At 61.6% G+C, this 17,231-nt stretch overlaps 1 protein-coding gene across 1 annotated transcript; it reads left to right on the top strand.

Moving 5' to 3' along the window:
• Nucleotides 1–3,862: 3,862 nt before the first annotated feature.
• LOC309598051 (apoptosis-inducing factor 3-like) lies at nt 3,863–11,808 on the top strand (the record flags this gene model as incomplete). Its single annotated transcript, XM_082328140.1, is given in 20 exon segments — nt 3,863–3,879; nt 3,881–4,036; nt 4,847–4,909; nt 5,088–5,197; nt 5,282–5,391; nt 5,860–5,904; nt 5,990–6,071; nt 6,180–6,292; nt 6,723–6,809; nt 7,287–7,378; nt 7,569–7,699; nt 8,243–8,358; nt 9,103–9,174; nt 9,514–9,577; nt 10,041–10,117; nt 10,199–10,316; nt 10,466–10,564; nt 11,029–11,104; nt 11,535–11,639; nt 11,766–11,808. Coding segments are annotated over 20 exon segments (1,776 nt in total).
• Between the last annotated feature and the right edge of the window lie 5,423 nt (nt 11,809–17,231).

Consider the following 17,231-nt stretch of genomic DNA (forward strand, 5'->3'; position numbering starts at 1 on the left):
GTCTCAAAACAAATCAAGCAACTTGACTTCCAAACTTTAATTAGCCATCGTCTTCATCCCTATCTGAAGTGTGTCACTGCTCTATCTGCTAGGCCGTAGGAGGTCAGACTAGGAGGTCAGAATAGGAAAGCTTTACTCTATATATCCACTTTTTCATTCAGAAAGCCTGTAACTCCAAGCTTAGGAAAGGATCTACTGTGCCAAACGCACGCCGTGTACGGCAAAGCGTGCCCAGGCATTGCCGAGGGAGCTGTGAAGAGAGCTGAAATCAATGCGAACGGGAGCGTCTACCCCTTCCAGCCAGAAACACCCTCCTGATGCGGAAGCTGGCTGTTCTCCAGGTGGAACTGGGGATATACTCGCCGTAGCCACTGGAGAAAGGCAAGTCGGTCTCTGCGAGCACGGGGAGCAGGAGAAGGGTTTCTGCAGAGGGAATCATCTGGCTTTGCACTGCAGCCCGTCCATTCGCCCTGCTCAAGCCTGCGAGCTCGGCCTCACGAGAGGGAGACTCTTCCCTCCCCTCCAGCCTGCAGGTGTTCTGCCGCCCAGGTTGGTCATCCTTCCCGAGATCGTTCCTTGAATATCACAGCATCTCCTGGGAGCTTCACAGCACCGGGATGCTCTGATGCCAGCTGCCGGCCGGGCAGGGCGCGCTGCGCTCTGCAGCCTGGCGTGCAGGAATCCCCCCGCCCCGCAGCCAGAGCCACCCGGCAGAGCCTGCTTGGCCCGCGTGATAAACAACCCCGTGGCAGGTTGCTCCGGATGCTCTTGCTTTTGGCCTTCTTCCTTTTTCCCAGGACTGGAAGTCTTTATTTCTCAGGATTTGGCCAAAGGGCCGTGTCGGAGAAACCTGTGACAACAGTGCAGCGTCCCCAGGGGTGCTGCGGGCTCGGCCGTCTCTCAAGGGCTGGGGCTGGAGCGGCTGCCGTGATTCGATGGCACGAAGGATGCGCTCCCTCCTCCTCGCTCCGGTTGCACAGGTATGCTGTGGGATAAGAACAAATTCCGTTGACAGGCTCATTGAGCGGCAAAACCTCTTCAAGCACAGCAGCACGGGCAGTTTCTTGTATTCCTCCCCTGCTTTCAGTAGCTGACATGCCCCAAATTTCTCTACTTTCTCAGTTGTCTACCTGCTGCCGTTAGTAACGTTTCAGGTTCCTTCTTTCCTTGTGGTGAACACGGAAACACGGGGCCAGGTGCCTGCCCAGCTGGTATCCCATCTCTCACCGCCACCAGACACGAATGCTTAGGAAGAAAATGTGAAACAGCACGTATAAGTATTCTTACCCTGTAAGCAAATTCATTCCCACTAAGTATCCCCTTTTCCATGTGAAGACTCAAAAAACATTTATAAACATTTTTTTCCCCTGTTTAGTTCACCATTCTCAAGCTTAAGCAATTTTTGGTGGACATGTATGTGCTTTCTGGTTACGTCATGATGTATTTGTGACCGCAAGCTTTTTTTGCAATTCAGGCGGGTTCAGAATGAGCCCTGCAAGGTGGAAGCACGTCGCAGCCCCGGCACCCACTCCACGCAGCGTCACACGTTGCCGAGCCCACTCGATTCCTCCTGCATCACAAATATAAACCCAGGAGCTTCCTAACTGCGTCTCCCGCTGCTGCCGGCTCCGCAGCTCGGAACAGGTTAGGTTCCCTCCTGAATTCTCTCGTTATTAATATCACAAACCAAGCTGTTCTGAGCGCGGTGTCCCATTAATCATTTTAGCTGTGCTGCAGTTTTCACCTCGCTTCCTCTTCCTGCGCCTGAACAGCCTTCAATAACGCTCGACTCGGGGTGCCGCTGGGCTAAAGTCAGCAAGCCTGCCAGGGCAGGGAAGGACCCTGAGCGGAGCGAGCCGGGGGCGAGCAAGGGTGGGACAGGGATACCTCCCCACGGCCACGGCTGCACTACGGCACCGAAAAATGTGCTACACCGGCTGATGGTAGTAGGGACTTGCAGGGAGGAGAGCTACCCCCATTAAATCTTCACCTCGAAACTTGAATTTTCCGGAGTGCTGACCATACCGGCGAGACACAGCAAAAGTGAAGACGCTAATGAAACAGGAGGGCAGCTCAGCGGCCCATGTGAGGCAGCACCAACGCGGGCAGCAGGTCTGCTCAGAGATTTCCGATGCCTACCTGCGCTCTGTTCGCGTTCGAGGGCACCGCTTCCTTTTGCTCTCTTCCTTCCTATGTTTAATCCTGCTATGTCTTACAAGCAAAGGTCTTAACCACTCTGAGTGCCTGCCTCTGGGCTACCTAACAAAGGGCCAAAGGATGCTTACAGAGCATCTTCCCGAAAACCTGCCTCCAATCCCGTCCCATTGCCTGAACGCCTCCAGGGCATATTGTGTCAGAGATGCAGTAACGCAGCGTCCCTGCAGCTAACCCAAACCTTCCCCCTTACATCCAATGCCCTTTTCAACTTTCTATCCTTTGCCATCATCTTTGCCCCACCAGAGACGGGCATTTTGTTCTGCTTTTATCCCTTTTCATTTTACAAAAGCCCTTCCCCAGGTGCTCGGCTGCATCCAGCAGCATCCATCGGCATCCAGCAGCCGCATTAGCTGCTCAGCCCCGCGGTGCAAATGCCGCTGCATGGGATCGAGCTCCACCTGGCTCGTCCCGAAGCCTCCCGCAGCCGCACACCTTTGTACCTGCCATTTTGCTGGTGCTCGGCAGCTTTCATCCGTAAGCAAACAACGTTTTTCAGTGATTTCTGCTGAGTCAGAGAATGCCTCCACGAGGGCTGCTGCTTCTCCACGTGGGAACGCGCTTCTGGGGAATAATTACGGAGAGTTTAAACAGGGATGTTTGGCAGCCAAATTGCTTCACATTCAGGCTCCTGGCCAGGAAGGCAGAGCCCAAAAGCTGCTCGTTGGCACGGTGAGAAAACGCCTCGCACCTGCGCCCATCATGGGCGTGCGTCGCCCGCGGGCCGCGCTGGCTCCTCGCACAGCAGCGCCCCGGCACCCGGCGCTGAAAGGGGTGCTCGCGGCTCGGCGGGTCTGACACAGTGAGCTGCTTCGCCAATAAACCAGCTTGCACTTACCGAGCATCCCTGTGTGTGCCCCTCTTCTCCAGGCCGTGCCCACCGAAGGGCTTTTATCCCCTCCGGACGCTGGATTTGGGAACGTGCTGCGGGGCAGAAAGCCGGTCCCTGCGAAGCTCCGGTTCTGCAAGGGAGATGATGGAAGCACACTGCTAGCAACTTTCCCCCGCTAAGTTTTGAGCCATGTTTTAAGGTTGTGAAACACACTGACTGTGAGATAGAGATAAGTACTGGAGTAGACACAAACAGCGTAGGCGTTACTCCCGGTTTTGTGCGACTCCCACTCTGTTGCAAAAATAGTACAACAAGCAGCACGCTGCTCTGTGCCATCCTTCACGGACCAAGCGACGACGGGACCACGTGCCTGGACATCGGCGGACCGAACCAGAAGCAGAGCTGGCACCTAAGGCACGTGCAGAGGTGCCGAATGCTTCATGTTCCTTAAAATCAATGGAGGGAGAGGGTCTGTCTTACAAAAAGATCAAATTAAATAATTTTAGATGTTATAAAAATACATAAAAAGTAGTGATACCATTCCAAAATGCTGCAAAAACGCATTGCACTGAGCTAGAGCACTTTCCATCAAGAAAGGGGGCAATGGGAAGCCGCAGCGGGGTATCACTGCATCCACTCAAGTGCCTGTTCACATTGTACACAATGCACCTGGTGTTTAGACCACACCTGCGCCATAATTCCTACATGCCCTCAATTCTTTTGCAATTCTAAGCTTAATGAGGCACAGACCAGTTGCAGAAATCAGATAAGAGTCGCTGGCAGGCGGCCGGGTCCAGGAGATGAGTCTCCTGATGGATGGGGACGTTGTGCAACGGGGAGATCATCACCCAGCCGTGGGCCGGGGGCAGGGAGAGCACTTGCAATAAGACGCGAGGGTGTCACCTCTGCGGAGGAGAAACTCGCGGACGGTGACAGCGGTGGCTTTCTGGCGCAGGGGCCGGGTGCCAGAGCCCCCCACGGCGGGACCGGGTGAGTACCCACTGATGTACCCGCTTCTCCCGAGGGACCCAGGAGCAGGGCAGCGGCGTGGTGGGGATTTGCAGGAGCAAGTCACCACCCTGCACTGAAACCTGCCTCGAACGACCCTCCTCTGCTCCATTTCTTGCTTTTTTTCCTCCAAAACAGAGAGGGAGATTTCTAATCAGCCTCTCAGCTGATTGCTAAGGCAGGGACAGCGCTAAGGACCAAGGTTTTCAGCTCTTTTCTAGCCCGGAAGGTATTTTGGGCAGGAATTACTGCTTTCAGGGCAATTAGTGCCAATAACAATTCTGCGCAAATGTTGGAGAGGTTTGGGAGAGGCTGAAGCGGTTCTTCAGACCCCGATCTGGGGGAGCTGCTGGCTACGGTGGCAGTGCCTCGCCATAAATAATTGTACTGATTTACAACACGGCCGTCGTTAATCATGTTTGCTCGCTCACCCTGCTCTGCAGCGCGGTTTAATGGGACAAGGGGCTGAACACAAAAAAGTGGGTTAAGCTGGAGGAAAAAAAGGGCGGAGGAATGGGCTTTGGGTTTGGAGACAAGGTTAAGAAAGGGAGGGAAATGTGTGTTTTCTACCAGTTGTGGGTTTTTTTCTTGTGGTACCGGGAGTTTGGGACCCCTTGAGCACACAGCACCGACCCACTCCCAGCCGGGGCGGTGGTGGCCCTGTGTTTTGGGGTGGGATTTTGCAGCGGCGGCACAGGGGCGCGCGGGGAGGACCATCTGCCAGGGGCGAAAAACAGCTCCTACAGGCAGCGGCATCCATGGCGGCCAACCCCTCCCTCTGCTCACCCGCAGCATGGACGGCGACGACACCATAACCGACGAGGTCTGCAAGGAGGATGACGTTGGGGACGGAGAGTGAGTACCCAGCGGGGGGGAGGCCAAGGCCCAGCCCGCAGGCAGCAGGGGTGGTACCGCCACGGCAAATGCCGCCACGTCGGTGGCCGCCATGTTGTTGGTTGAGGGAGCGGCACGTTGGCTGCGGGGCACCAGTCCTCGGCTCCCCGGGGCACCCAGCTCTCCGCCTCTCCCGCAGGCTGTGCGAGGTGATGGTGGGCGGCTACCCGGTGCTGCTGGTGAGGAACAAGAAGGAGTTCAGCGCCCTGGGCAGCAAGTGCCCCCACTATGGTGCCCCGCTGAGCAAAGGTACGCCCGGCGCCAGGCAGGGCGAGCAGCCACGTCGGCGAGGTCAGCTCTCACCGCTCGGCTGGGGGGGCTTTTCTGTTGCAGGAGTCTTGAAAGGGGAGAGGCTGCGCTGCCCCTGGCACGGTGCCTGCTTTAACATCAAAACCGGAGACATCGAGGAGTACCCCTCTCTGGACTGCCTTCCCTGCTTTAAGGTGACGTCTGACCTCTTCCTCCTCCCAGCTGGGGCTGTGTCCTCCATACCACTTGCATTCATTCACTCCTACGAGCTCCCTGTTCCCGACACCGACTGAAAGGATCCTGCCCTGGCCACGGCTCCGTGGTCCGGGTCACACAGAGCTACACATGGGAGCATTTCTTGGGATGGTGTAACTCCTTGTCCTAAAGCTCCTTTCCATCAAAGGTGATGCCATACATCCTGGCACACATCACAGCCAGGACAGCTCTTTTGGAAAGAAAAAAGGATTTACATCTCTTCCTGAGTGCCCTTGGGATGAGGAGAAAAGCTCACGAGCTCCTCAGCATCATCCGACATCCCAGATCCCTACGAGCCTCCCTCGATGCATCAGACCGATGGCCCACGGGAGCAGACCCTCCCAGGAGAGGTCCTGCCACAGCCTCACGAATGCAGCGCTTCAATGCACTCTCCTTTCACCCTGCAGGTAACAGTGGAAGACGGAAAGGTGTTTGTTACAGCAAAAAAGAAGGTACTGACCTTACCTGCTGTCACCCAGCACAGGCAGCACCTTGGGCTAGGCATGATTTCAACATTTCTCACTCACTTTCTTCTAGGATCTTGAAAGCGGCCTGAGGGTGAAGGACACAAGCAAGCGATGCCCTCTCAACCGGCACACGGTGCTGCTTCTAGGGGGAGGTCAGTGAAGCAGCCTGTACCGGGCCCTCCTCACGGGCGCTGTCAGCCGCCGCCTTCCTCCTGCTCCGCGGTGGCTTGTAAGAGGGCTGAGATGAGCATCTCCTGTAGGTGCGGCTGCCCTGGTGTGTGCGGAGACACTCCGCCAAGAGGGCTTTACTGGCAGGATCATCATGGCCACCAAAGAGAAGCATGTTCCATATGACAAGACCAAACTGAGCAAGGTTCGTGCCCGAGAAGGGCAGGGCTGTGCCTGGGTACCCCGTGTGAACTGGGGACACGGCCCGCACTCGGGACCAGGCTGAGCAACCGAGCGAGCCCTTTTGGCAAGGCAGCAGGAGTGCTGAGGCACCCACAAGGAAAAGGGGTATAATTTCCAGCTAACATCTCACTTTGTCCTCCCAGAAAGCCTTCGATCAGAGTCCACCGTAAGCTCATGGTTTTATCCCCTTTCACCGAGTTCTTCCCACTAGAGCTTGCGTGGATGGGTTTTTCTGCGGGGGGACAAGAAGATGATGAGGATGGGGCAGTGTGGGAGCTGTGATTTACTGATGCAAAATTTACCTCTTATGCAAACTTACCTCCCAGTAAACACTGCAAGAGTATTGCTGGCTGCAAGAATTGCTTTATTTCGTATTTCTGTTTTGTTTCCAGAAAATGAACTTGAAAGCTGAGGACATCTACCTGAGGAAACCTGAATTCCTCGATGCCCACGGCATAGAGGTCTGGACAGAGAAAGAGGTACAAGAGCAGCTGAGCTCCGTCCTCCGTCCGTGGTCCCGGCCCTGCCCCGGGGAGGCGATGCCCGTGCCTGCAGGCATAGTGCTGTATTTACAGAAATCAGGGCTCTGCCTAAGCACACGCATTATCTTCTGGGCCAACGCTCCAAGGCCAGTGCTAGGGACGGTGTGCATGCCCTGGGGGTAACGCTGGTCTGTGCTGCCCATGGACAGATGTCCCCGGCACACGCAAAGAGGATGGCCCTTGAAACTAGCCGTCTGCACACCCCTTAGAGGAACCCAGGTTTGGTGCTGTCGCATTTAGTGCTCCTAAAGCCTGGGACCGGTAGGAAGTGAGAGAGAGGACTCCAGCGCTCCTGATCTCACCTGGGTGTCCAGAAATAGGGCACGCAGTCACGGGCAGGCAGAATGGGTTGGTGGGGCAGGGCACCAGGGCACTAGAGGGACCTGGCTGATCCGTGCCTCCGTTCTCCTGCAGGCAGTGTCGGTGGATTTCCAGAAACAGAAGGTCCGCTTCGTGGACGGGTGCTCTCAGAAGTACAATCAGCTGCTCATTGCAACGGGCAGCCAGTGAGCGCACAAAGCACTTGCCACACACAAAATCTTAGACAAGAGCAGAGGGCTTGGCGGTCTTCTAGGGGTGCGTGAGAGGGAGGATGGGATGACGCAGCCAGGAGACTGCACGGGTTTGTGCTCCCCCTACTCATTCTTTCTCTTTAATTTCTAATCATGAGACACAGCCGGGTTCTCCCTCTTTCAGCTCCAGCTCCCTCGAAGTCCCCGGAGCAGACCTGCAGAACGTGTGCGTTCTCCAAACCCCAGAAGACTCTCGCAAGATCTTAGAGCTGGCAACTGGGAAGAATCTGGTGATCGTAGGAGCTTCGTTCGTAGGTACCAGGCTGGAGGGGATATCAAGTCATCAGCGACAGCCTTGGAAGCCGCTCCTGCTGCGCGTGCAGATTAAGAGGCCCTCGGGGAAGGGACGTTCGTTCGGGCCTGGCTGGGTTCCTCCCCACAGCCCTGTAGCTGGTGGGGGGACGCGCCAGGCAGCGTGCACTCTTTCCTCCGAGAGCCAGAAACTCCGAGAGCTGTAAGCAGGTCCTGGACATGGACAGAGGGAAATGTGCCTTACGAAAAGGTCACTGCCCTTCAGAGGAGCAGTGGGAAAGCGAGGGGGTAAGGCAGAGAAAGGGAGCTATTGTGCACACAACCAGGAGCTGTTCTTTGCATTGCCTAATATCTGGGTCGGTAATGCATGAGAATGACAAACGGGGGGGCTAAATACCTCAGCCCAGAAATGCATAGAAGAGCAGTTAAGCACTGGCACTACATCAGATTCGTTGTCCTCACCTGGAAGGGGAAAAGGTTTCCAAGGAGGAGGGTGCGGGTTCGTGCTTGCAGCAGGCTTACCTTGAGCATGCCCTTCCCTTGCAGGAATGGAGATAGCTGCCTTCCTCTCAGACAAGGCTGGTGCCATCGCGGTGGTGGAGAAAAAGGAGTTCCCTTTCCAGACTGTGCTGGGTCCTCAGGTTGGAGGTGTCACCATGAAGGTGAGGAAAACCCGGTGCTAATTTCTGGGACGGAGAACACGCGCTAGCCAAGCAGCCCTGTGATCCGCAGCAGCCCAGGAAATCCAGCCCCCGCGCCGAGCTGTAACCCCACGTGCCCAGCCGTAGCCCCGCGTGCCCAGCCGTAGCCCCGCGTGCCCAGCCGTAGCCCCGCTCACTACAGCTCTCTGCAGGAGCTGCGCACACCTGGCCGGTCCCAGCCTCCCGCACGCACACGTCGCGTTCCCCGGCCCAGCTTCGCCCCCGAACCCTGCTTCGTCCTAGACCCACCTCACGCACCAGTCCCGAGCTGGTCAGCAGAGCCAAGCCAGCTTCCAGGCACCCCGCACCAGTCCCGAGCTGGTCAGCAGAGCCAAGCCAGCTTCCAGGCACCCCGCACCAGTCCCGAGCTGGTCAGCAGAGCCAAGCCAGCTTCCAGGCACCCCGCACCAGTCCCGAGCTGGTCAGCAGAGCCAAGCCAGCTTCCAGGCACCCCGCACCAGTCCCGAGCTGGTCAGCAGAGCCAAGCCAGCTTCCAGGCACCCCGCACCAGTCCCGAGCTGGTCAGCAGAGCCAAGCCAGCTTCCAGGCACCCCGCGCCAGCCAGGGACCCGACTGAAGCCTCTCTGCAGCCCGGCGCAGCAGCCAGGCTGCCTGCCGGCGTTTGGCTGGGTCCGGCTGGTTTTACAGCAGCACAGCCTGGAGTCTCCTAGCGAATGCTCAAACCAGCTTCCTCTTCCTTTTCAGATGCTGCAAAATAAAGGGGTGAAGTTTTACATGAAAACGGAACTCTGTGAGCTGAAAGGAAAGGGTGGAAAGGTCAGTCATGCCATTGTGATCCCTGAACATTTTAGGGGAAAAAACCCCCAACTGAGGTATAACCCAGTGCCTACAGCTAGGCTTTCCTCTCCCACGCCTAGACCCTCACATTTCTTTTCGTTGAGCACAACTCTGGGCTCAAAGGGCACCAGTATGTGTTTGCATCTCAGGGACAACAGCGTGATTTTTCTCTCCCATTCTTGGCAACACACGTTAGTTGGACAAGGTGATCTGGACCCGGGGAAGAAAAAAGACAGCAAAGAATGAGGCAGCAGGGAGGCTGCAGGAATTAGGACAGAGTTTCTAAGCCTTTGTTAATGATTCTTGCTTCCTTCCTAGGTCACAGAGGCTGTTCTTGCCAGTGGAGAGAAACTACCTGCAGATGTGGTAGTGGTGGGAATAGGTAGGAGACCCCAGCTGGGAGAGAGAGGCAGCTTTGGGAATGGGGAGAACAGCCAGCAAGGCCAGAGCAGCCCAGTGCATTCCTAGGACGCCATTGCCTACAGTCTCTTTCCCACTGTTATCATCCAACCCTGCCTCTCGGCCCCAAACACCCGGAGAAAGTCAGCAGCCCGCGAGGAATGGCAGGAGGAAAGGAGCTACGTACGCGCTCCGTAGGACTTTGGCAGGCTGGCTGAGCTCCGCAGGGCGCTGCCGCGTTAGCAGAGCACGCCTTGTTCGGGGCCCCGGTTTTGCTGCCCTGGATTAGCTCAGCACCAGCCCAAGCGCTGGTCACGGCTGCGAGCTGCTCTGCTCCAAACAGGCTGCACAGGCACCAGGGCGCGTGCTTGCTGTAGGGCCGAGGCCAGGCTTCCCCCCGCCTTTGCAGAGCTTTGCTGCATTTGTCCTCGCTCCTCTCTCTGCAGGGGTATTCCCCAACTCGGCATTTCTGCGGGACACCTCCATCGCCAGAGATGACAGCGGTGCCATCCTGGTGGATCTGGTAGGTGCCAGCTGGGTATCCCTGGTCCTCACCCACTCCCATCCCTCTCATCACTGCGCCAATCCCTCTTTGTCCCATTAGCGCATGCAAACCAACATCCCGAACGTCTTCGCTGCGGGGGATGTGGTCTCCTTTCCCATAGCGCTGCTCAACGGGGACCGGTCCAGCGTCCGTCACCAGCAGGTGGCCGAGGCCCACGGTGAGACAGCGCAGCCGCCTCCGTTCCAGCTCCCCTCCGAGATGGGCATCGAGGGGACGGGGCAGAAGGGACAGCAGGATAAGGGGCAGGGGGCACTTCTTCGAGGACCTACAAGAAACAAAAATATTTCCTCTGCTGGTTCATCACAGGTCGCATTGCTGCCTTGAACATGCTGAAGAAAGAGAAGGAGTTGCACACTGTCCCCTTCTTCTGGACCGTGATGCTTGGGAAAAGGATCTCCTACGCAGGTAGGAGGGGGCAGAGAGACGGGACCAGCCCAACCACTTCCCAGCTCACCGGCTCATCCACCAGCTGGGGCTGGGGCTCGTAAACACGCAGCGGTCGCAGATTTACCTGAAGCAGCTCAAGTTTTGGACTGGCTGCCTGCCATGGTGGGCTTGTGACCCCCGTTTCCGAGCGCTGGGCCTGCAGGTTACCCCGCGCTCTTGTGCTTGGCTGATCTCCGGTGGCTCAGAGGCCACAAAGGAGGAAGGACTCCAAGCCAAGGAGAGGCTCGGGGTCATGACGCAGTCTTGCACCTCGGGGTCAGCTCTGCTTGCCCAGGGCCTTCACGCCTGCCCCCCAGCCCTGTCCCAGCCCGGACCCCTGCCCCAGCAGTCGCTGTCCCCTCTGCCCCTACCTGCGGTGGCACTGGGGTGGGACGGGTGGCCGCTGCTGCTCCCCGAGCAGGCTGCCATGCTCTCTCTTGCAGGCTGTGGGCAGGGGTACACGGACACTGTCGTGAAGGGCAGCCTGGAGCACCAGAAGTTCCTGATCTTTTACATCAGGTGAGCGAATCCGTGGCCGGTCTGTGCCCCGACACGGCAGCGCCCACGGCCCGCAGAGCTCCCGCGGAGGCTCCGCATCACCCGCCGTGGCCGCGCTGCAGGCTCCGCTGGCCGTTGCACCAGCAGTGAGATGGTTTCAGAGCAAACCAAAGCAGGGCAGGGAAGAAGAGGATGAGCTCTGATGAAGGCACCAGCTGGGCAGGGAGCCTGGGACACATCTCCTCTCCCTCTGCCCCACTGCTCCCAGGCTCGGTGCCCAGCTCCCAGCAGCGCCAGGCGATCCGCCACGAGTGCCCGTGCAGCCTGCCGTACCAGCCGCCCTGCCCCGAGCCCTCCAAACCGCGGCTGGCCTCCGGCCAGGGCGCGCGGGGATGCTGCCGTGCCGTTACGTACACTGGAGAGATCCACGTTCTTCCGCTTTCCCTTTCAGGGACGGCTTCGTGACTGCAGCTGCCAGCCTGAGCAGCGACCCCCTGGTGCCTCTGATTGCAGAAGTTTTATACTCGGGGAAACGAATCTCTAAAGAAGAAGCAGAGTAAGTGACGCCCTGACCAAGCCGGTGGGCGGCTCTGCGCTGCGTTCCCCACGTCAGCAGAGCCCACCGAGAGACACAGAGTCAAGATGATTTACTGCAAATCCCCAACGTACCTCTCGCTTGCAGGGCCTGCGACATCTGCAATATACCCTCGCTGGCAGAAACCTAAGCTCGGTACTTGCCCTGCCGTGACGGGCACGGAGTCAACCAAGCGTTAACAGCCCCACATCCTCCCGTCCTGGCACAAGAGAAATAAAACCACGAGCAAAGCTGAACCCAGCGCCTGCATTTTGTGTTTGTGGCCAGCCCTTGGCTGCTCGCTTGCACGCGGGGGCAAAGCGAAGCAGCGCTTGCCCCTCTCTTCTAGAGGGGATCCGCTGGGCCGGGTAAGAGGAGGACGCCCGCGTCCCGGCGCTCGGCAGAGGGTCTGAGCAGGCAGAAGCAGCCACGCGTTCGCAGGTCCGCCAACCCCTCCTGCTCCTATCGCTGCTGTTGGCAGGGAGCTTCCATTCAGCACGCCGGTCACGCTGACCTTCTGCTTTGCAAAAGCACATTTTCCCAGCAAGGGGAGCTGTGACCGAGGCAAGCCGCTCTCCCAGCCGGGAACTAGACAGTCTGTGTGCAGGAACTCACGGAATACCCTACCCCTAAGGACGGAGGGCTGCCATCCCACCCCTGAGCCAGCAGCACCTGCTGGCATTGCTACAGCCATCCTGAATATCGCATTAGCTGCCGCAGCGAGCGCTTCCCACCCCCTGACAGCAGCCAGAGAAATCCCAGCCCCGGCCGGCGTCCCCTCTCCCGCCAGCGTCCCCTCTCCCACCGGGTCCCTGCGTGCTGGGTGCTTCGAGGGGCAGCCAGATGCTGTAGGAAACGCAGCCTTGATGCTGGAGGAAAGAGTTACCAGGTTTTTGCAAGGCAACAGCAGGCAAGGCTGTGCTTTCTACAGGAAACACTGCACTTACTCACCGGTCACATGGGGCTTTGCAGGAGGAAGGGTAAGCCCCGAGAGCCGGGCAAGTTCCCGCAGGGACGCTGGCTTTGTCAGCCCAAAACCCCTCTGCTTCTGCGTGAAGCGTAGGCTAGCCAGAGCCCCGGCCGGTTTGCCCGGCAGGTGAGATACTGCAACGCTGGCTTTGCGTTAAACACACAAACTTGCGCTCTGGCTCCTTCTCACCCATGAAAAGTTGACCTTAAAGGTGGCATTTTACATTTCCTGACCTCAGGGGCTTGGTGCTGCTGCTCAGGGCACCCCTCTGCCTGAAACAGCCCCATCTTACCAGGGAAAGAGCTGGTTTTCAGCAGAGCAGGTCGGTCCTTCGCGACGACAGGAGGAAGCAGCAAATCTAAGCGTTACCCATACGCCAGAGCATGCAAGCGTCGAGACACTGGTGGCCGGAGCACGCAGCTCCCCTCCATATCGAGCACCGACAGCGCTGCGCTGCATGGGGGGGAGCACGGCCCAGGACCTGCTCCCCGAGCCCTGGTGCATCCTGCCCCCCCCCCCCCCCCGACTCTGCCCCCTCGCTGCTCTCCAGGAGCTGTCGAGCACCGAGCAGGCGCCAGCTCTCTTGTACGGACTCGCGGCAGGGCAGCTGCAGCGGAGGAGACCCGCTCTGCCTTGCGCTGGAGGGGTTCACCCGCGGCCCTTTCTGCTGAGAGCGCAATCCGAGGGGGCTCAAGCAGCCCCACTCTCTCGGGGTGATGACAACCCCAAAGAAACTCGGCTTCTTGTAGCCGTCAGCAAGCACACACCAAGCAGAGCAGCTTTATATAAGACGAAAGGACCCCAGGACAACGGATTTGCTCCACTTCTACCACTTAACGGACACCAGGCCGCTCTCTGCACATTGCCGGGTGCCAAATTTGGTAGCAGCCCTGCCTTGGGCGGCTGGAGCCCGGACAGGCAGATTTGGTTGGGACCGTGCAGAGGTATTTCAGCGCAGGGCCGTGCCTCCCTGCCCGCCCTTGGAGCCGGGATGAGCCGTGAGCTTTCTGGCAGGTCCCGAGCAGCAGCGCCCGGACACCCCAGCGAGGCAGCCCCGGAGGCGGCGGTCCCGGCAGCCCCGTGGGAGAGGCGCCTGCGGGGTGCAGAGGCTCCAGGAGCCCTTGCTGGGTCCACACAGAGACATTCACCCCGCGCTGAGCCACAGGAGAGCTACGCAGCTCCCCCCTCACCCACCGCAAGGCAGGGGGGTCTCCATCCCCGGAGAGCAGCTTCCAAGTCCCCTTCGGGGCAGTCTTCTGCTTCTGTTCGCCGGCGAGGCAGAGCCTGGACCACGGAGGAGCCCAGCAAGGTTCAGCCGGGCCCCTCTCAGCGCCGCCGGCTCCAAATACCTGGGAATCCTGGCGCTGCCCCAGGGCCGGCCGCAGACAGGGCTGCCCGGCCTCGCAGGACGGCGGTTCCCGGAACAGACGTCTGGGGCCATGCGTGACTCGGCCCTGAGTCACCCGCTCCCGGCGGCCCAGCCCCACTGCGCCCAGCCCCGACCCGCACCAGGGCAGCATCGGTGCGGAGCCGGCCCTCTCCTCTGGCCCCATCCCGCCGCCCGGCACGCTGCAGGACTGAGCTCAGCAGCGGGTCAGTCCTGCGGGCTGCACCCAGCCTCGGGTCACCTCTTTTGCTTGGGACAAACCAAAGGGACCTGAACAACCAACCCTCCACCCGCAGACCCCAACGCGGCATTGGCCGGGGACTGAGCTCCGGTGCCATGGCCCCCCGCCCCCCAGCACCCTGCAGGGTCCGCAGCCCCCCCACCCAGCAGATCCGGGCACCCCACAGGCAACAAACTTCCTAAAACTGAACTGTTCAGCAAAACAGAAAGTTTAATGCCTCTTCTGGTCTTCCCTACTCGTCTCAGCTCAGTGCCACCCCTCCGGCGGGGGCTACCCCGCTTGGCAGCCCCGCTGCCAGGGCTGCCTGGCAATCACCCAGCCAAGGCTCTGTCTGGAGGCTGCGAGGAGACTTCTTCATCCCAGTGGGGCTCATCCTCAGCCCTCCAATCCACGGGACGCTGGAGACCAGCTCATCCCGGTCACTCGGGGCGTGGGTCCGGCTGGCATCCGAGGTGCCGGTGACGAGAAGAGAGTGGCTACATTCAACAGTTCTTCAACTGGCAGCTTTAGCTACTAGAGAAGGACATAAAGCTTGCCACTGAAGAACTGGTGCCGGTTAGCCAGGAGCGGGGCGGCGGGGCAGCACCTGGGAAGGGAACGCAGACATCAGAGCCAGGCTGGAACCGTGCCGAGCTGCGGCGTCGCCCACAGCAGCCACCCCAAGCAGCAGAGCTGCTCCTCTCCCCCACCCCAGCACCAGAGCCACCTCCTCGGCCTTCCCCCCCGGGGCCGATCCCACAGGATCACAGGGGATCCAGAGGCAGCTCCGACCTCGACCCTTCCCATCCCTGCCCTCTCCCCGAGCAGCTGCTGCCTCGGCTCCGGCACCTGCAGCCGGCCCTAAAACCTCAGCGACGGGCAAAGGCAAAAAGGCCGTTTCTGCCAGAAAATAAGAGATAAGGCGACCTGCGCCGGCAGGGACGGGCGGCGGCGGGGAGGCGACCGCAGGTAGGGGTTAAGGCATTCCCCGGCTGCTCACCTCGGGCATCCGCGCTGGCAAGGTCCCACCTGGCCGGGGGCCAGCCACCGCCTGCCGGGGAAGACACTTTGTCAGGCGGCTGCTGCCAAGGCACCGCCGGGGGAATTTCGGGGAGCGCAGCCTTTTTCTCTGTCATTTTGTCTGCGGACGAGGACGCCAGCCCCGGGGCCTGGTGCGGGACCCCGCTGCTTCCCCTTCCACTCGGGGAAAAAAGAAACCCTTTTCCGCACCGCCCAGCGCTTCGGCCGCGGGGACTGAGTTCTGGGAAACCCCCAGGCGTCCGGCCCCGGCGGGGGGACAGACGGACGGCCCCGGTGTGGGGGGACAGACGGCCCTGCTGGGGGGGGACACAGATGGCCCCGGTGCGGGGGGACAGACAGACGTCCCCGGTGCGGGGGGGGACGACACAGACGGCCCCCACGACAGCTGCCCCGCAGCATCCCCCCGCCAGCGTCACCCCCAAGGCCCCGGGGACCCCGGCCGGGCCCGGGCCCCCGCGGGGGGAGGCTGGGGTCCCGGGGAGGCTGCGGGGAGGCCGGGGGCGCGGGGCCGGCGGCGGGGATGCCGAGCATTCCTGGCGTGCCGGGTACATCTGGTCCGGATTCCAGCGAGCGGGTCCCGGCCCTGCTCCACCCCCGCCGGCCGTGAATCAGCACCCGCCGCCGAGCCGCCGGCCCCGGGGGGGCCCTGCCGGTAACGGGGGCGGCCCCCACCCCTCCCCGGCGCCGCCAGACCCCGCCAGCACTGGGAAGGGCCCCGCCGGGCGCTCGCCCCGCCGAGCCCCCCTCCCGGTTTAACCGGGTCACCCCCCCCTCCCGACGTCTCCCCTCTCGGTAAAGCCAATTCCCCCGCCCCAGCGGGGCACCCCCCCGCCCAGCCGGTCCCGCCGCCCCCCCGGGGCACCCCGCCGCCCGCCCGCCCCCTCCGCCGCCCGGGATGCTCCGCTCCGTGCCCAGGGCGGGGAGCGGCCGCGGGTCAAAGTCTGCCCCGCCCGGCCCCGGAGTGAAGGTCACCCCCGGGGCGGCCACCGCCCGTCGCGGGGCGGCCCCGGCCGCGGCCCCGCCCGTCCCACCGGGACCCCCCGGAGCGGGGGCCGCGCCCCGGCCCCGGCCCCAACCCCCCCCTCCGCCCCGCCGCCGCCGGGGGCGAGGCCGCCGGGCCCGGGCGGCGCCCGCGGAGCCCCGGGAGGGTCGCGCCGGGCCGAGCCCCCCCCCCCCGCCACCCCGCCCCGGGGAAAGGTGACCTTCCCCGGCGGGACTACCAGGCGCGGCGGGGTGCCGGGCCCCTCGACCCCCGGCGAGCCCCGCGGGGGGCTCGGCTGCCCCTAACGCCCGCCCCGCCGGACCCACCTGCGCGGCGCGGCCCGGCGCCGTCGCCCGCCGCGGCCCGGCCCGGTGCCGCCGCCTCCCCCCGCCGCCGCGCGCCGGCTCCCGTCTCGGATCAGCTGGCGGAGTCATGACGCAGCCACCCACCGGCCCCGCCCCCGGCCAATCGCCGCCCGGCCCCGGCGGAGCGCGCCCCGGCCCCGCCGCGCCCGCCCCCGCCGCGATTGCTGTTCGCTCCCGCCAATGGCGACCCGGCACGGCCCGCCGCTCAGCCAATGGGAAGAGAGAGCAGGCGCTCTGCCCCGCCCATCCGGCGGGGGGAGCGGCGGGCTCTCCCCCGGCCGACCGGCGGTTGCCTAGGAAACGGGCGGGCCCGCCCCGCCGCGGGGCACGCCGGGAGCTGTAGTGCGGCGCGGCGCTCCCGGCGTGCCCCGCGTGCTGTGAGTTGGCATTTTCCAGCGGCTGCAGGAGGCGGCGGCTCTTAAAGGGCCCGGCCCCCCCGCAGGGCCCCCGGCGGGGCGCGGCGCTGCGGCGGGGCCGCCCCCTCCCGCCCTCGGCCGGCGCCGCCCGCGCCCGTCAGCGGCGGGGCCGGGGACGCAGCCCCGGTTCCGAGAAGTTGCTCGAAGTCGGCGGCCAATCAGAAGTGAGCGCTGGCCCGGCGCACCAATCGGC

This window comes from Platalea leucorodia, assembly GCF_965183815.1.
Source record: "Platalea leucorodia genome assembly, chromosome: 16".
Taxonomy (NCBI): Eukaryota; Metazoa; Chordata; class Aves; order Pelecaniformes; family Threskiornithidae; genus Platalea; species Platalea leucorodia.